We start from the raw sequence: 20,704 nt of genomic DNA, 5'->3' as shown, positions 1-20,704 counted from the left end.
ATTTTTTCGATTTACTTTGTGCAGAATCATATCATTTCCTGGGGTCGAAAATGATCATCTTCAAACTTGATCACCATTTTACCTCACATAGCCGTCGTGCTGAATAATAATTAAACCCATCTTGCATTCCTCAAATATGAAACACGCATTCTGAGTGTATGGCATGCGCAATAATGGTCTCCATCAGCATTTCTAGTCTGGTTCCCTTCAAAATGAAAACTCTCAAGTCCAAAAGTCGTTGATACGGAACAAAATGTAACTCATAAAGGTAGACTCACAGACCGGAAATCAGCTCGGTATCTTCACTGACAGACAGACAAAAAGACAGACAATCAGAGAGGAAACCTATAGTCCCTTCCGGTGTCGCCGATAGGGGACTAAAAGTCAAATTAGGTCACCCTCATCAGAGATAAAGGATACAAGCATATAAAATGTTTCATTTTCAATGGTCAAAGTAAAGGTACGATAGCATGACTGAAAAACCATATCCTTGTTAGAACCAGAGGGAGCTATAGGTTTCCTCTCCCTCTGTCTGTCCCACTGGAATCTTTTTCATACACGTTACGTCATGAACTGAAATTAAAAGACACCACAGACTCCGCCTGTTTCGTATTTAGATGTTTGACTGACTGTAGACATTAATTGGCAACTAACAACTTAACTCTATGACAGACATGATGACTCAGCTTTTCCACTGTCAACTTCCCCTATTTGTTATATTCTATTATCACCTGCATATGGTGTTTATATCTTCCAACTAATTCAGTTCACAAGAGCATGTGGGTAAGATCAATTTTTAAGCTGAAGCAGTCCACTGACAAAAAAAGTTGATGTTACAGGGCATGCAACATTTTTGTTTGAAAACAGCATTTTGAAAATTCTTTGTCAAAATAAGGACCCTGTTTGCAAATACAAACTATCGCTGGGTCGTATTTTGACAGACTCATTTCATTCCAATTGTTAGGCCATGTACACTAATCTTAACTAAGGATTATTCCATTTACCTGATCAATACAGGGGGCTCACGGCAGGTGTGACCAGTCAACAGGGCAGGCTTACTCATCTAAGGCACCTGATCCCACCTATGGAGTTTCCAAGGGTCTTTGTTTTTTGCTATGTTCATGTTCACAATTCATTATGTTCACCTTTTTCATTATGATTATCTGAAAGGTTTTCCAAGCAAAGACAGGCATGTTTACTTTTCCAGAAAGTCCATTAACTGATGTACATGTATGTAGAAATGTAAAAATAAACGCATATTGTTAATGTTAATCTTTAATACCATTTTTTAGTCAATCATATAACAAATAACAACAGATTGATTTAAATGATTGGATTCATCTCCTCATACAACATATTGAAGATCACTGCTTAATTGCTGGTTACATGTGTATATTTTAGATAAATACTCAATCAAAAAGCAAAATATATAGGATAGAAATCAAATAAAGTACAATCATTGTTCTTAAAAATTAACATTTCAGTAAATAACTGAATGTAATCCTAATAATATAAATATCAGAAAATCTATTCATTTTGAAATTACACTCCATAACAGTATCATTCAATTAATGTAATTGTTTGTTTGTATTATCTAGTTAAATCTGATTTGCATTTCTTCCTCAATACCTTTAAATTTATTTAAAACCAGTGATTTTCACACAAAAAATCCAAAGGCTTTTTTAACTTCAATATCTTCATTAGTAATTTTATTTTGCTTGATGGCATCACAGTTTACTTCTGTCAGGCTGTCCCTTGGTATGTCAGAGCTTGCTTGTTGTAGGTTGTTCCTTCATTAGTGTAAACTCTCCATCAAAGGCTGCCTGGATCACATCATCCAGGGTGTGGGCTAGTATAATTGATAGCTCTTTCTGCAAACAGGCAATCAAAACTCTTCAATTGCTTCTCAGTTTACCACTACTGTATTTTATTGAAACAAAATCTAAGACAATAGTCTATAATTCTATACCTGTGTAATCACCACTGTGATTAAGATGTAGATCATTCCAAAGACAGACAACTACTGGTACATTTATGTATGGTGTTATATATAACATACCCTGATCAGGGTTCGACATTAACATTTTTAGGCTTTAGTCCGGCCGGACTAGTGCTTCTTTACTTTTACTCGTCCACACGCGATTTTATGCGTCCATCAAACAAACAAACAAAAAAAAAACATCAATGTTTTGTAACAGTTAATTTAAAAATAAACATTTCAATGTACTTTTTATACTTTTTCAAAAAAACAAAGCATTAATGTGAAACATTTTATTCCAAGATTTATCGAAATCTCGTGATCAGGTACTACGATCGTATTCCCGATCTCGTTCGTATTTCTCTGAACATTACATCCAAACGTCCGGGGTCCTTCGCATGAGACCTTAGAAACCGAGGCCCCTTGTCATGGCAGATGTTGGCAAGATAAAGATCCCTCACTGCTCAATGGCCGTGAGTGCCGAGTAAAGGTAAAAATTTGAAGCCCTTTACCGGTATATGGAGACGTCTCTATATGAGTAAAAAAATTCTCAAATTGGACGTAAAACTACATACAATCAATCAATCAATCCAAACGTCAGACATCTTTCTTTACGTGTCATACTAAATCATGATCTCTAAAATGTTTAATTTCATTCCAATCAGTCCTAAAATTAAGTGCCGAATTGACTCGGAATTACCTAACTTCCTGCCATAGACATAAAATAGATTATATGTCTCTGTTCCTGCCAAGAAGCTAGAAAGCTAAAAATACATGCGGGGTTTTCCAGTGAAAGTTGTCGAGAATCGAACACAAGTAAATTATTGATTTTTTTCCAGAAATTTTTAATAGTCCGTTCGGACTAAATAGCCACAGATTTTATAAGTCCGAATGAAAATATATTAGTCTGAGACTAACGGACTAACGTAAATGTCGAACCCTGACTGATATTGGTAGGTATTTCCAGTAGGACTTTCTCATTTCTGTATGGTGTTATAAATAACTTACCCAAATATCAGAAGGTATTTCCAGTAGGACTTTCTCATTTCTGTGTGGTGTTATATATAACTTACCCAGATATCAGTAGGTATTTCCAGTACGTCTTCGCTAGCAAAGGGTTTCTGATATGCTACTCACCTCATAAACCCTTGGCATACGGTGCTGACAAAAGACGGGATTGTTTTTGTCACGTGATCATGATGCACAGATTGCGTCATCGACAGAAATAAAAAGCGTATTTAAAAAAATTTTGTTTTTAAAGAATAATTAACAAGAAGGTATTGAGTTATGTTAATTTGTTATTTAAACATGTAAAAATGCAAATCAACATCTTCAGTATAGTTTCTTAATCACATATTATGCACGTTGCTTTAGAAATAGGATGACACCATATTGCTTTTCATAGAATGGCATGTTAGCCTACGGATCATTGTTTATACTTGCGTTTTACATTACCGATATTAAAGATTCAAGATATATCCCGAACGCAAATACCATCATTTACAAAAAACAATTGCTGATTGGTCGAACGATGTCGATCAACTCCAATCACAACTTGAGAAAAAATCCCAGCTTTTTTTAACACCATATGCCAAGGGCTTATGAGGAGAGTAGCGTATCAGAAGCCCTTGGCTAGCGAAGATGTTTCCAGTAGGACTTTCTCGTTTCTGTATGGTGTTATAAATAACTTACCCTGATGTCAGTAGGTATTTCCAGTAAGTCTTTCTCATTTCTGTATGGCATAATGATTCTCCTAATCCCTGCCCGATGAGCAGCTAAAACTTTCTCCTTGATTCCACCAACCTACAAACGCGTACTACCAATTTTAAATGAGTTTAATGCTCTAGACTAAATGTATCTCTTCTTGTAAAATACCCAATTTTAGGACTGTCTGACAGATTTTGATTTGAAGGAGTGACAAAATGAAATAGATCTAACAATGTGATCAAAAAGAGGCCCATGGACCACAAGATTCACTTGAGTCAATATGGTCCTGCTGTTCTTCATCAACAGATTTTCTATTACTGTATACAGGGTTATTTTCGCCCCGTGTTATTTTCGCCCTTTCATACTTGCAAACAATTTTGCCCCGTTTTAAATTCGCCCAGTCACAATTCTGTTTAACAAATTATACTGTGATTTTTGAATTTGCCCACTTGTGCGTAGGGCGAAAGGGGCGAAAATAAAACGGGGGCGAAAATTTCCCTGTATACAGTATATGTTCCTATGTAAAACTTTGATTCTCTGTTGTGACCTCTTCCTGCTCCCAGATGTCATAATTTGAACAAGAGGCCCATGGGCCTTATAGGTCACCTGAGTATCATGTATCAACTTTACCCTGAGCCCTGCCCTAGCACCAGAGCCCTGCCCTAACACCAGAACCTTGACCCAGGGGGAACAAAATTCACAATTTTGGAAGAGGCACTCTTACTCATCATAACTATATTCTTTGTTCATTGGCTTAATACTCAGGAGAAAAGGAGAAGAATCATTGCATTTTATACAATGTAATCATTAGAGCCCCCCCCCCCCCCCTTAAAACCAGAACCCCTGACCCAGGGGCCAAATTTCACAATTTTGGAAAAGGTATCATTACTTGTCATAACCATGCCCTTAGTTTGTTTAAATAATATCCAGGAGCAGAGAAGAAGATTTTTAAAGAATTAATGCATTTTCACTATGTAATCAATAGAGCCCCCCCCCCCCAAATCCAGAACCCCTGACCCAGGGGCCATGAATTTCACAATTTTGGAAAAGGCATCAATGCTTGTCATAACCATGCACTTAGTTTCTTTAAATAATATCCAGGAGCAGAAAAGAAGATTTTCAAAGAATTAATGCATTTTCACTATATAATCAATAGAGCCCCCCCCCCCTTTACACCAGAACCCCTGGCCCAGGGGCTATGAATTTCACAATTTTGGAAAAGGCATTAATGCTTGTTAAAACCATGCACTTAGTTTGTTTAAATAAGAGGCCCATGGGCCACATCGCTCACCTGAGCACATTGGCTAGGAAAAAAAGCAAAAATCAGTACAGTATTGAAAAGTTTACAGGGAGGGGGGTGTTGAATTTTAAACTACCTGATGATGCTTTCATATCAATATAACAAATGGCTTTGTTGTTCTTGAGCAGCAGATTTTTTTCCCATATATTCATTTGTAAAAACTTGATTCCCCATTGTGGCCCCACCCTACCCCCGGGGGCCCTCATTTGAACAAATTTCATTCTACACTACCCAAAGATGCCTCCATATCAATTTGACTAATCATGGCTTTTCTGTTCTTGAGAAAAAGACTTTTTCCTATATATTCCTCTTTAAACTTTGATCACCCATTGTGGTCCCAACCTATCCCCAAAGTAATGATTTGAACAAACTTGAATCTTCACTATCTGAGGATGCTTCCATATAAATATGACCAGTCATGGCTTTACTGTTCATAAGAAGAAGATTTTTAACGATATTTTCCTATATATTTCTATGTAAAACTTTGATCCCCAATTGAGGCCCCACCCTACCCCCGGGGGTTATTATTTGAACAAATTTGAATCTTCACTACCTGAGGATGCTTCCATATAAATATGACCAATCATGGCTTTACTGTTTTTAAGAAGAAGATTTTTAACGATATTTTCCTATATATTTCTATGTAAAACTTTGATCCCTGATTGTGGCCCCATCCTACCCCCGGGGGTCATGATTTGAACAAACTTGAATCTTCACTACCTGAGGATGCTTCCATATAAATATGACCAGTCATGGCTTTGCTGTTCTAAAGAAGAAGATTTTTAAAAATATTTTCCTATATATTTCTAGGTAAAAATTTGATCCCCCATTGTGGCCCCACCCTATCCCCAGGGGTCATGATTGGAACAAAATCTACACTACCTGAGGATGCTTCCATAAAAATATGACCAATCATGGCTTTGCTGTTCTTAAGAAGATTTTTAAAGATTTTTTCCTATATATTTCTATGTAAAACTTGGATCCCCCATTGTGGCCCCACCCTACCCCTTGGGGTCATGATTTGAACAAACTTGAATCTACACTACCTGAGGATGCTTCCATATAAATATGACCAATCATGGCTTTGCTGTTCTTAAGAAGAAGATTTTTAAAGATATTTTCCTATATATATATCTATGTAAAACTTGGATCCCCCATTGTGGTCCCACCCCACCCCCGGGGTCATATTTTGAACAAACTTGAATCTATACTACCCGAGGATGCTTCCATAAAAATATGACCAATCATGGCTTTGCTGTTCTTAAGATGAAGATTTTTAAAGATTTTTTCCTATATATTTCTATGTTAAACTTGGATCCCCCATTGTGGCCCCACCCTACCCCCAGGGCTCATGATTTGAACAAACTTGAATCTACACTACCTGAGGATGCTTCCATATAAATATGACCAATCATGGCTTTACTGTTCTTAAGAAGAAGATATTTAAAGATATTTTCCTATATATTTCTATGTAAAACTTGGATCCCCCATTGTGACCCCACCCTACCCCCGGGGGTCATGATTTGAACAAACTTGAATCTACACTACCTGAGAATGTTTCCACATAAGTTTCATCTTTCCTGGCCCAGTGGTTCTTGAGAAGAAGATTTTTAAATGATGCCATTATTTTTTCACTAATTCCTAATTATCTCCCCTTGAAAGAGGGCGTGGCCCTTCATTTGAACAAACTTGAATCCCCTTTACCCAAGGATGCTTTGTGGCAAGTTTGGTTGAATTTGGCCCAGTGGTTCTTGAGAAGAAGATGAAAATGTGAAAAGTTTACAACAACAACGACAACGACAACAGAAAACGGACAAATTTTGATCAGAAAAGCTCACTTGAGCCTTTGGCTCAGGTGAGCTTATAATATCCAGGAGCAGAGAAGAAGATTTTCAAAGAATTAATGCATTTTCACTATATAATCAATAGCCCACCTAACACCAGAACCCCTGACCCAGGGGCCATGAATTTCCCAATTTTGGAAAAGGCATTAATGCTTGTTATAACATGCACTTAGTTTGTTTAAATAATACCCAGGAGCAGAGAAGAAGATTTTCAAAGAATTAATGCATTTTCACTATATAATCAATAGAGCCCCCCCCCCCCCCCCAAACACCAGAACCCCTGACCCAGGGCCATGAATTTCAAAATTTCGGAAAAGGTATCATTGCTTGTCATAACCATTCACTTAGATTGTTTATATAATATCCAGGAGCAGAGAAGAAGATTTTCAAAAAATTAATGCATTTTCACTGTATAATCAATAGAGCCCCGTCCTAGCACCAGAACCCCTGACCTTGGGGCAATGAATTTCACAATTTAGGTAGACGGCCCAATGCTTATTACAATCATGCCAACAGTTTGACTGCTTGATGTCCAGGAGTAAAGAAGAAGATTTTTAAAGATTGCATCAATTTTGGTGGTTTTTGCCCCACCCCTAGGGCCCCAGGGGGGCAGGGACCATGAAATTCACAATTTGTGTTCCCCTTCAACCAAAGAAGCTATATGCCAAAATTGGTTGAAATTGGTTGAGCGGTTCTAGAGAAGAATTTGAAAATGTTCAAAAGTTAACGCATGACGACTGACAAAAACGGATAGCCATAGGTCACCTGAGTGACTCAGGTGACCTAAAAACTTAAATTTTTACTGTCTTAGGACCAGGTGTCATGATTTGAACAAACTCGAATCTACACTACCTCAAAATGCTTCCATATCAATATGACTGATCATGGCTGTTCTTCATCAGAATTTTAAAGATTTAAGATTAAAGGTTGAATTTATACTAACTTAGGATGTTTATTTCCTGTTCTTCATTATTAGATTTTTAAAGATTTTTTTCCTATATATATTCCTATGTATCAGTAAAACTTTGATCCCCCATTGTGGCCCCAACATACCCCACCCCTCCCAGGGTCATGATTTGAACAAAATTCAATCTGCACTATGTAATAAAAGTTCCACATAAGTTTCAACTTGTTTGGCCCAATGGTTATTGAGAAGAAGATTTTTAAAATATGCCACCAAATTTTCACTAATTCTTAATTATCTCCCCTTAAAAGAAGGTGTGGCCCTTCATTTGAACAAACTCAAATCCCCTTCATCCAAGGAGTTTTGGGCAAATTTGATTAAATTGTCCCAGGGTTCTGGAAAGAAGTCAAAAATATGGAGAGTTTCCAGATGCTGGACAAAATGTAATCAGAAAACCTCACTTGAGCTTTCAGCTCAGGTGAGCTAAAAAGTATTTTAAATCTTTCAGTAAGATAAAAAAAAAAGTGACATTCTCATTCCACTTTAATTTATAGTGATGTTGACATTTTGATGACAAATGAAAATCCTGTATACTTACTGGCAGGACAAGGCCTCTCAGAGTTATTTCCCCTGTCATTGCGACATCTGACCTCACACATTTACGACTAAATAAGGACACTAAAACTGTTGCTATAGTAACACCTGCTGATGGCCCATCTTTGCCCACTGCTCCAGCTGGGAAATGGATGTGAATGTCTTTCTTGTCCAGCAAACGATTTTCCTTCTCTAACCCCAACTGTGAAAAATTCAGAAAATGATGGAAATTACAAATAATGCTTGGTAATCTATTTAAATTCACCTTCACAGATTTCATGAATTATACATGTTTTCTAATCCAAGGTTCACGTTAAATCAATTTTTACATACAGGACTCTAAATATGAAAATACATACAAGGAAATAACTTGAAAATATTTTCTCCTGAAGAGGTGCCTGTACTGAAAAGAAGCCTCTACTGAAGAGGAGCCTCAATTGAAGAGGAGACTCAACTGAAGAGATGCCTCTACTCTGTGCCATAAGATTATAAATTTTACAGAAGTTCAATGACAACCATTAAATTTTCATCCCCCAACTCACCCTTCTGGCATGTGACCTGACCCAGTTCATGGCTAGTTCTGCAGACTCCTTCATCACGTCCCCAAGCTGTCCAGTCAAGGTCACCTTGCCTTCTCCATCCATCACAGTGGCCTCTACAAACAAGATTTCTCCTCCCATAGGAGTCCAGGCCATTCCCACTGCTACACCGGGCTGGCCAAGTCGCTGGGAAACTTCACTTTCATATGCAGGTGGCTGTGAAAATGATCAAGCATACACTAAGATTTATAAAAACATAATTTGCTGATATCTTTTTTTCCTACGAGAAAGCTTGCATCAATGTACACCACTTATACCTACATGTACATCAAAATATCAAATTCATTCTCTATATTGAATTTTTGATCCACTTTTCAAATGCAGTCAAAATGCAATATTCTATTAAAATTAATAGTTAAAATGTTTTCCTATCTAAAGGAAATGTTTTACTTTACCATTACTCTTAAAATCAAAGGAATCCTTAGCTTCTATCTTTATGATTCTTGTATTTTTTTAGTAATTTGCAATAGATATGGCAAAATAATAATAACGGGAAGCTAAGAGAATTATTCTGAAACTTAAAATATATGTGTATGCAATTCCTTATATGTGACGTTAAGGACAGATCCCTCAGGGAGGAATGATAACTCATGAAGCAGGTGCAGAAATACATCTGTTTTAATAATCACAACATCATAATGGGAATCTTCAGCTAAAAAGACATTATTGAGGGTACTTCATATATTTTGAAAAAGATTTTATGAATTTTCTTTGATTTTACCCCTAGAATATCTTCTAGAGCTGCATCATCAATAACTATTGGCATCTCTGGTGGGTGGGCGAGGGTGGATACATCGCGAGACATGGCCTCCGACATATTGGAGTTTGTGACCTCTTTCTTGTCTGCGGCGGTCTCCAGCTTCTCGTGCTTGGCTTTGGAGCTGTGTTCTGCCACACGGACAGCCACGGCTCTACACACTCCCCCAATCCTCCGCTCAAGTGTCCTTACACCAGCCTCTCTTGTGTACTTAGACACTGAACATAAAAGTGTATAGTATTTTACACACAGTTAATACTGTAAATGTATCATATTTAGCATGTATGATATATGGCACAAATTTCTTTTTCAGCAAGTTAGCATCCATTTGATTTAGCACATTTCTGAATTTGCTAGATGTATAAATATAAAAAAGATATATAAATATATATCAAGACTTTTAGCTATATGTATACCTTTTCAGTAAAATAGATGTAAAATCCTAATTTGAAATTAGAGTACATGTTAACTGGAAAATTATTTACTCCAATACATATGTTAATTATTTAATATATTGCATGTAAATTGATTTATCAGTGTACATCAAGCTGAAAAGTGAAGGATCAACAGCAGTTAAAAAAAAATTATACTTTATTTCATTTACTGTTCCTATATTTACTTACTTTTTTTTCAACATGCACATTGTTTTATAAACAGACAAATGTATAGAATTACCAATGACTTTGAGGGTTTCCTCTGGTATTTGTATCTGTTCTGGAGTGAGGCCGTTTTCCTTTATCTGCTTTGGCATTAGATGTCTCATTGCTATAGTAACCTTTTCCTCCTGTGTGTATCCTGGGATCTGGATGACCTCCATTCTGTCCAACAAGGCAGGAGGAATAGTAGCCATATTGTTAGCTGTTGCTATAAATAGGACTTGTGACAGGTCAAAGGGGACATTCAAGTAGCTGAATTACAGTTAAGGTCTAAAACATTTAATGTCAATGGCTTAAGCCATAAATATTTAATTAAAATTGAAATTATCTATAGATCTAAAATATGTTCTGATACTAATGTTTTCAAAATGAAATGCAGGTCTAGTAATGATGTGTCATGCATATATAGAGATTGGGAGTAACAGTAAACTAAACCTGTGAACAGTTATAAGGGTATCATGAAAATATGATGTACATGTATTGTCATCTGAATGTGTAATAATTTACTGATTCCAGTGTAAATTCATCATAATGATCACTTACATGAATGTTTGCTCAATGTGTACACAAATGTATAGTAGAATAATCAAAACATTGCAGCATTCAATGCATATGTAATGTACATCAAGTATACTATAAGACAAGAAGTACACTATATACTGTAACACCTTTTATGTGGTTCAAGTCTATGCTTATGGTTTCCAATGAATAAAATTGATTAAGGATACTGATCTGTAAATGTGTTGTTTTGCTCCGGGTCCAGAACTTCTAGCAGAGCTGCTGCTGGATCTCCATGAAGAGATTTACCCTAGTGAATAAGGCTGAATTAGTCAATGACGACAACCAAAAGCAGGCAGTTTAATGTTAATACTGTTTATAAATCAGATAATAATTTAGGTATTGTCTTTAATTTACCAGTTTATCCACTTCATCCAATAGGAAAACAGGATTGTTGACTCCAACCAATCGGAGACCTTGTATTATCCTACCAGGCATGGATCCAATGTATGTTCTTCTATGGCCTCTGATGTCAGACTGGTCACAAACTCCTCCAAGTGATATTCTGTCATAATTACATGTATTACAATTATTACACCATTTTTTTTTTTAAAGAAAGATACAAATAGAATGAAAATTTGGAGAACTGACTCGGAATAAAAATGAAGCAATCCATGACACTTTATAGCAACAGTTTATACATGTAACTATACAAATAACAGAATATGTATAAATAATATAATTCGTAGTTTGAAAATTTGTGAGCAGGGCTTTAAAAAGCTCTGTTTTTATTTCAAATTTTAATATTTTCAATTTCTGCACTTCCATTTTGTTGGCTACATAACATACTTAAAATCTGAGAGCATTTTTTACATTGCAATTTTGTTCAATTTCACGAACACTTAAATTTTAAATTATCTATTAATGGGAGACAAAACTGATCAAGTTTTATCCCTTTGTCACTATCAAGTTTTAATTCTAATTATATATGGACCTGTGAAATTCTCTTCCCAGTGTATGTGCTATAGACTTTCCAACACTGGTTTTTCCCACCCCTGGAGGTCCAACAAAACACAGGATAGGTCCCTTCAGGGAATTCTTCAGCTGACGAACAGCCAAATACTCAATCACCCTCTTCTTCAGTTTATCAAGACCATAATGATCTACGTCCAAATCTTTCCTGCAAAACATAAATGATAATACATGTACACTGAAATATCTCCATTGTTATTTTACAAAATTTGGTTTAATACATATAGTTTACAAACAATTGTTCAGCTTAGAAAGTCAATCCATACCGGGCTTGTAAAACATCTAAAGCATCCTTGCTACTCTTAGACCAAGGAAGCTCTACCATTAGCTCCAAATAATTCCTGTAATTAAAAAGAAAGTCGTATATAGGTACAATGAATAGTTCTCAAGAGAGAAAATGCATATCCACTTTACATGGAAAGGTTGACAGAAGGTCATTTTATGCACAATGTTCCATTATTTGCATATCAGTATTCTTTAAGGCATCAACAATATCTAAATTTAGCTATGCTTGTTCAATGTTGGGGAGGGAATGGCTCACAGATCAATGATTCAGACTGTACACTAAGAACTTGGTATCTTAGGATCCACTTGATGTAGGCTACCTATGACAGGGCTCTTAATCTACAATGTCTTAATTTGCCCCGCTGTAAATCTGAACCAGTCTGACAACTCTACACTAGAATTAACCTTTGCATAGAAATGGTCACCACCTAGAAGAAATATATGACCTATCTGCTCTGTATTAGGAGAATTAGGACAAGAATCACTAATCCTTTGACTTGACTAGGAACTAGATTCAAAGATTTCAAACCAAGATCCTTTTTTGACATATGATGCAACAGTATTTGAAATGGCAATTAACAAACAGGAGATAAGACCTAATAAGGGCATGTTCTGGCATCTGTTGAGGCATCTTCTTCATTCTTTTCAGTTCTTTCATAGCTGCTTTGTGGGCGTGTTCTGGCATGTGGGCAGCCCTTTTAAGAAAACAAATGCGTAAATAAATATATAACATCACATAACACATTTATCAACACATAACACGTCTCTCATTTTCTATAAGCCTACCGGATTTTCTGCTCCAGGTCCATGGAGTCATCAGCCTCTGAATCATCTTCATCGTCCAGGTCAGAGTTGATGCTTCTGAAGGCTCTCCTCATTTTACCAGGTCGAGAATCAACTTCTTTTCGCGTCACAATCTCAAATCTGTCCTTCCTGGCTTTCTGTAACAACCTTAATCCCTGAAAAGTAAACAATACTTTCTGAAATGACATCATTGTTACTATTCTGTAATAAAAATATCAAGCACCTATAAATCTAATGCCATACAAAACAGAGTTCTGCAAACAAAGGTACAACTACTGTGGACTCATTTTAATTCATGGGGGACAATGTTTATGGACAATCAAAAATTTACTGGTTTGTTTCTGGAAGATTCAGGAACCAATACATTGACAAAGTTATCGTTTGTGAGGTAAATTTATGGGTAAGGGTGACCAACAAAATCAATGAACATAAGCACCCAATGAACAATGATGATTCAACAGTATATGATAAACAAACAAATCCTTTATATGTATTGTATTGTTTTGATATCAATTGTCTTACTTCAATTTGCCTCATCAGAAGGGGCAGTGCCTTTTTGAATCTCTCTGTCAAATCTACAGCATCCAGTACTTGAATCTTTTCAGAATAAGAAGCCTTCACAATGGCTGCACAAATATCTGGCAAGTGTTGGCTTGGCAAATTCTCCAACATTTTCTAAAAATATAAAAGATATGTTAATTCTGCATCATATACATGTATCTATTTTTTACAGTTATATGCAAGAAGAGGCTAAAATTGAACAGCAATCTTCATAGTCTTGATAAATTTTTAAGAAGAAAGTTATTGAGTTTGAAGTTAGACGTAATAATCAATACCTTAAGTTTTGCAACAACTGGAATAGAAATGTCCAGCATATCCACAAGCTTAGCTGCTTGTTCTCTGAAGTTCTCTGCCAGAGCCTCTAATTCAGCACTCTCATTAGCACCCTTTATTGCCTCACCTAATCAATGCAGTAATTGAATACATGTATTAAATTATGAAATCACAAGTTTTTAACACTACATCATCTATGTTTAAAAAAATAGATTTTTTTTACAAAAAAACTATTAACATAAATGAACATTAACATTAGCTATCCAGTATATTGTTGCAGAGATACCCATGTCATCTGGAAGTTTATCCAGCTGTGTGACAGTGGCCACTGGAAATGGAGTTTCCTGTAGAAGTTCCTGCATTTTGAATCGACAGAGTCCAGTCACCAACAGTGTGTAGGCAGGCTTTGGCCAGTTAGTTCCAGTCACCTGGACTACCACTGCTGCAGTTCCAATAGAGTGCAGAGCCGAAAGATCCTCCCCCTGTGCAGACAAAAATAAATACATACCATATTACAACAAAATTTTATATGTAAGAAGGTATATAAATACATTGTACAGAAATGAAGTCAAGCAGCTTCACACACATAGAATATGAAACAGCAGAGCCTTCCATAACACCTATTACATATATGTATACTGTGCCATTTATAAATTGTGTTGTTGGACAATTTTTTGTGGATATCGTCAGTTTTGTTGCTACATGTATTAGAGCAATTAGACAGATATTTTACTTCCAATAATCTATTAATATAACATCAATCATTAGGGCTGTCACGGTTCCAAAATTTTTCGGGTCGGGTCGGTTCTGTAAATTTTCGGTTCGGTTCCGGGTTTTTCGGGTCGGGTATTTACATCTATTTTAAACCTTAATTTCATGAATTTAACTTGAAAAATCTTTATTTGTTACATTAAATTTACATTGAAAACAAGTCTTAACCATGCGAACGTCTAGACATCGGTGACTAGGCCTACTATTAGCCACAACCTGACCATTCCCGCTCGTTTTGATAATTATCTAATACTTCCGTGACAAGTGTTATGTCATGGAATGAAGTAGATTTCAGTTGTGATGTTTATTTATCAGTGTTATCGTCATCATTCCTTTGATTTCGTCGCCATTTTTTGTATTGAACAGACTCTAATATATAAGGAAGTGTCTATCGGCACGACGGTCGTGCCGATTATTTTCGTTATTCGCACGACGGTCGTGCTAATTACAGTTCTTATCCGCACGACACAAGAGAGATAACTCTATAGTACATTATATACACTTGTTACCAAAAATGTAATACAAAGTAAAAGAGATGCACCTAAAACACACATGTAGAGCTAATTATAACATACAGTGAAGTAAAATTTGCCTACATTGAATTTTCTTCGTGAATCGTCGTGACACAGTATAATAAGAATTAATTTTTTATTCGTCCTTTATATCATCTCTTGAGTACATATTACGTACTTCTGACGTAATTTTGATTGGAAATATAAAAAATATACAGCTATTTAAATTCAATAATTTTCTTCCGTTTTTATAGTGTTTATATTCTCTTTCCATAATTTTCCATTTTTTTCTGGATGGTCTTAACAATCTCTCTCTCTCTACTTCCAGTATACTGTAGACTTTTTTTATCTTGGGATTAATTAGTAACGCTATAAGTGAAAATTTATCACAGCGTACAAATTTAAAAATCTTTAGGACGTGCAAAGGCAATCAAAAATTTGGATAATTTTATATCCGCGAATTGAACAGAATTTGTGATTCCGTGGAACTGTGACCCCGTGGAAAAAATAACGTTCACATTATTTCACATACATGTAGATATTATAAAATGATTAAAATATTCTGTCTTATTTCCCCTATTTATTTTATTTTAAGATAAATTTTATGATAAACAGTAAATCAATTAATTTCTAATATATTCATAGAGGATTTTTTAAAGTCAATTTATGCATTATTATATACTTTGATAGTGAACATATATAGTTTCATCTAAACGTTTTCTTATTTAAGTACGTTGATCAAACTTGTTTGGAGTTTTTCAAATATACAAGAACATTTAAATTCATTCAAAAATGCTTTAAAATTAATATGATACGATAAAATCCATGTCCATGAAAGAAAAGACACTGATTATAATTTCAGAGTAGTAAATATAAATATTAAAAAAAAGCATGGGATAGATTCACATCTAGTCTACTTTATTGCAATACTGAGACCGTGATCTTGATTCCGATATAATAATTCACGTGTAAATGTACATGTATCAGGCGCGGATCCAGGAATTTTTTTCCGGGGGGGGGGGGGGATTCCACCCCAGTCAAAAGAATTAAAACCCAGAAATTTCTTGACAAGCAAAAATATATTTAAACAAAACGTAAACTCCTTTCCCAAACGTGAAAAACCTATTTCAGGGGGGGGGGGGGGGGGTACACATTGACATCTAAAGCTTCACACCTATGTCTTTTTCATCCAACTAGGGGGTCCATGGTCACTTTTAGTTGGTTTAGTATATACATTTTATAACTCTGCGAATTCCGGGGGGGGGGGGGGGGGGATCCTCTAGATCCGCGCATGTGTATCATAGGACGCAGCCCAGACTACCAATTATTCTGCTATAATGTACCCCTTTATAACATAAAAATTAATTTAAAGAATTTCACTGCCTCAACTCACCTGGAAAATCAGGAAAATTCGTAGTGTACAAGCCATGCTGTGACACTTCAAATAACCCCTACACTGCAATTTCAAATTCCCTTAAAATTTGAGAAGCAGATAAAAAATACAGTCTTTTTTGTACCCTTCCTAAAAGCAAAGATTCCAAGACTGTAATTTTTAAAAAATTCCAGACTTGTTTTTTCTATCTAAAATCAATTCCACCCCAGACACTTTCCAGAGGATTTTAAAGGGAAAAAAAACTCTTTTTTTAAATGGCACTACTTGCACAAAATGGGGTAAATTAACCATCAGTGTCGGACTGTCCAGAAGCTTTTTTTTCATATATATAAAACTGAAATTTGAGTGTCGTATTTAGGAAAATCTTAATTATGCCGCGGTAAACACTCTAGCCCTTGAATGAACTAGGAATTTCTGAAGAGTTAGGGATAAGTTCGCTTTTTGTGTCCGTCTAATATGTAAAATTCACTTTGAATTTCTACACACAATAGCAAAACACCGAGTAAAAATTTATTTATATATAAACAAGAGGCCCATGGGCCTTGAATCGCTCTTCTGATAAACTGTACAACCTATCACTTCTATTTGAAGCCTCGAAGTATCCTGTATATTTACATGAACCCTTGAAATTCCAATTCACACTCTGAGAACCCAAGATGATTCTAAGCCAATTAGTACCTGAGAGTTGGTCATGGTGACCTACTTATCACTTGTCATTCTCTGAGGACCCATCAACTAAGTTTGATGATTCTAAGCCAATTAATACCTAAAGTATTTTTTAAAATTATAATCATAAAATTTTATAAGTAAGTCAAAGTGACCTACTTTTCAATTGTTTTACTCCAAGGACCCAAGATGCATCAACTGACAAAGTTTGATGATTCTAAGCCAATTAGTACCTGTAATATTTAATTAAAGCCATAAATTTTCAAAAGTAGGTCACCCTGACCTACTTTTCAGTTGCTGTACTCCGAGGACCAAAGATACATCGACTGACAAAGTTTGATGATTCTAGCCAATAAGTACCCAAAATATTTAATTACAGCCATAAATTTTCAAAAGGAGGTCACAATGACCTACTTTTCAGTCAATCTACTCCGGGGACCAAAGATGCATCAACTGACAAATTTTGACGATTCTAAGCCAAATAATTCCTGAAAATATTAAATACAGCCATAAAACTTCAAAAGTAGGTCACCGTGACCTACTTTTCAGTTGTTGTACTCCGAGGACCCAAGACGCATCAACTGACAAAGTTTAATGATTCTAAGCCAATTAGTACCCGAAATATTTTATTAAAGCCATAAATTTTCCGAAAGTAGGTCACGGTGACCTACTTTTTAGTCGACCTACTCCAAAGACCCATGACGCATCAACTGACAAAGTTTGATGATTCTAAGCCAATTAGTACCCGAAATATTTAATTATAGTCATATGAATTGAAAAGTAGGTCACGGTGACCTACTTTTCAGTTGACCTTTTTTGAAGACCCAAGATGCATCAACTTACAAAGTTTTATGATCATAGGACTTAAAATGTCCAAATTATGCCTCTAAAACGCTTTGAAATCGAATGCCTGCAAAGTTCAAAAAGTAGGTCACTGTGACCTACTTTTTAATAAATATGTTTTATGGCCCCAAGATGCATCATCTTACAAGATTTAATGATTCTAAGCCTCCCCGTATTCGAATTAATGACCTTAATTGTTTTGAAAATGATTAGCCATAAAATTCAAAAAGTAGGTCAAGGTGACCTACTTTTTAGTTGACGTACTTTGAGGACCCAAGATGCATCAACTGACAAAGTTTGATGATCATAGGCCTTAAATTGTTCAAAATATACCTCTAAATCATTTTGAAAAAGAATGGCCGGAAAATTTAAAAAGTAGGTCACCGTGACCTACTTTTGAGTCAACATGATACGAGGTCCTTAGATGCACCAACTGACAAGATTTGATGATCCTAGTCCTTATAGTAAGCAAAATATCAACATTTTAATAAAATGTAATTTTTGGTCAACTTTGAAGTGACCTTGAGACCACGCCCTTTGCCCCAGGGTAAATCCCCGTGCAAATTTTAATCTACAACATATCCTCATCCTTTTGTTTAAGTTTGGTGATAATCTGCCCAGTGGTTCTTTAGAAGAAGATTTTTTAGCAACCAGTACTTTTGTTTCTATTTTCCTAATTATCTCCCCTTGTTAAAGGGTCACAACCCCAGTTTTAGTATAAAAGGGAGCCCTTGGGCCAAGGATACCCTGTGACAAATTTGACAATAATTGGCCAAGGGGTTCTTGAGTTATGGCCCATATTCTAAAAAGTTTACGCACACCGCACACCGCACAAATGGCCATAGCATTAGCTCTTTGAGCCTTTGGCTCAGAAGAGCTAATAAAGTATATGCAAATATAAATAATATAAAGTTATAAACAAAAAAAATTATAAAATTGTTTCAAAGTTTGTCGTGCGAATAGCCTCCGTAATCGGCACGACCGTCGTGCGGATAACAACAGTAATCGGCACGACCGTCGTGCGGATAACACCGGTAATTAGCACGACCGTCGTGCGGATAGCCTCGGCCAATATATAAAGCAGACCCGAACCGAAATCCGGAAAAATGGAACCGGAACCGAACCGAACAACTTGGACCGCGGTTCTCGGTTATTTCGGGTACTCGTGACAGCCCTATCAATCATGTGTCATACCTCCTCCTCCAACTTCTGAGTGGGGACCACTCCAATGATAGTGCTGCTTAGTGTATTCCTACTCAGAAGGCGACTCTTCACCATGTTCATACTAGAAATCAGATTATCATTCAATTTTATTTTTAAAACATAACTAAAAGAATGATACTTTTTTCCACAGGGTCATATTCTGCAGAATTTCTGTTCACAACTTCTGTTCAATAGAAAATTATGTGGATTTCTTAGATTGCTACTTTATGCCTTAAATGTACTTTCAACTCATGTCAGTACTCATCAATATAAGTTCAATAACTCTAAATTAAAAATATCCATCTTAGTCTATTCATATAAAGATTGTTTGAAATTAAAGAGACCTTTCTACAATTATTTTATCTTTAATTTTGCGTCACTGACAGTCCACGCAACACATAAAAATCAGTGTTCTGTTGTGTATTTTGTATCAAAATTTGTAATACTGACAACTAAGCAGGTGTTGATAATTTTTAACAATCTATTGTAGAAGTTAGATTCAGTTGAAAACATACTTTTTCATGCTCTTCACGGGTATTCTCATCGATGATCCCGGTAAAAGAACGCTGTCTTTTACCAAAAGTAGTGGCAAGCGCCGAGGAATTGTTATGGACGACGCCATTTTCAAAAATTCTAGAAAGTGACGGTATCAGGTTCGTTCGCCCTATCTACCTGTTCGCATGAGTCCGTTCGCGCAAGGTCCGTTCGCCATTATTCTTGTTCGCCCTATATCTCGTTCGCCCTATTATATATATAGTATATAGTAAATATCAACATTTATTATTAATTTTATTCAATATTTTACGACTTGGTGTTTTTTTTTTTCAAATGTTGCTACATAATTTTTTTTATTAACCGTAATCTTAATTAAATAATTCAAATTTGATATTTATGCTCTTTACATGCTTAATTGCTTTAATTATACTTAATAATGTCACTGTAATTTAGGGGATCATACAATCTGCGTTATGTTTTGAAAACAATTAAAGGACTGAGACGTTAATTTCTGTTGGTCGGCCGGGTCTTTGATAGGACAGGTATTTATTTTATAGTGTGACCACATGCATACTTCTGTTGTCTCCCGTGTGCAATTTATGTACCAATGTACATATAATTTATTTAAAAAATCCATTGCTTCATTATTCAACTTTCTGCAATATAAATAGGGCGAACGGACCCTGTGCGAACAAGTTTTAGGGCGATCGGACTCTGGGCGAACGGGAATGAGGGCGAACGGCGTCAAGGGCGAACAAGTTTTAGGGCGAACGAACATACAACCGAAAGTGACAGAGGTCACGTGGTCAACAAAAATAGAAACCGATCAAATGGTCAATGTCCATGGCTAAGTCAACCTTGCATATTTTCTGCTGTTTGTGTATAGAAAAAAATAAAGCTTGTTATTGGAGATTAATAAGAAATAGTTTAATGTATTTGGACTATGATCAAATGAATCGACATGTGTTCACGTTTTTCGGATTGTATCGACATTTTATATCGTACAAAGTGTATTCCGAAGTTCTCGGT

At 35.8% G+C, this 20,704-nt stretch overlaps 1 protein-coding gene across 1 annotated transcript; it reads right to left on the bottom strand.

The window, feature by feature from the left end:
• Positions 1-1,259: 1,259 nt before the first annotated feature.
• Positions 1,260-19,807, bottom strand: LOC133205348 (lon protease homolog 2, peroxisomal-like). The gene is made up of 17 exons (XM_061341142.1): positions 19,696-19,807; positions 19,172-19,262; positions 14,079-14,274; positions 13,795-13,919; positions 13,481-13,633; positions 12,941-13,113; positions 12,751-12,849; positions 12,136-12,210; positions 11,832-12,017; positions 11,255-11,402; positions 11,068-11,147; positions 10,359-10,591; positions 9,648-9,901; positions 8,870-9,082; positions 8,332-8,529; positions 3,671-3,781; positions 1,260-1,871 (listed from the first exon to the last, which is right to left on the bottom strand). The coding sequence occupies exons 1-17, from the start codon at positions 19,800-19,802 to the stop codon at positions 1,764-1,766; spliced, it is 2,550 nt and encodes an 849-aa protein (XP_061197126.1). The 5' UTR covers positions 19,803-19,807; the 3' UTR covers positions 1,260-1,763.
• Positions 19,808-20,704: the final 897 nt, after the last annotated feature.

The sequence above is a fragment of the Saccostrea echinata genome, unplaced genomic scaffold (assembly GCF_033153115.1).
Source record: "Saccostrea echinata isolate AGI-Se365-2 ecotype Australia unplaced genomic scaffold, CSIRO_AGI_Sech_v1 ptg000054l, whole genome shotgun sequence".
In the NCBI taxonomy this organism is placed as follows: Eukaryota; Metazoa; Mollusca; class Bivalvia; order Ostreida; family Ostreidae; genus Saccostrea; species Saccostrea echinata.
The sequence above is the reverse complement of the archived record's forward strand: the minus strand, read 5'-3'. Positions and strand labels throughout refer to the sequence as shown.

Excerpts from the sequence above, each read along its gene's own strand:
- LOC133205348 (XM_061341142.1), bottom strand. The coding sequence starts at position 19,802 with ATGGCGTCGTCCATAACAATTCCTCGGCGCTTGCCACTACTTTTGGTA. Across the intron at positions 11,403-11,831 it reads CTGGGAAGAGAATTTCACAG|AATATCACTTGGAGGAGTTT; the intron begins GTCCATATATAA and ends TAATTATGACAG. Across the intron at positions 9,902-10,358 it reads GGAAACCCTCAAAGTCATTG|TGTCTAAGTACACAAGAGAG; the intron begins GTAATTCTATAC and ends TTTTATGTTCAG.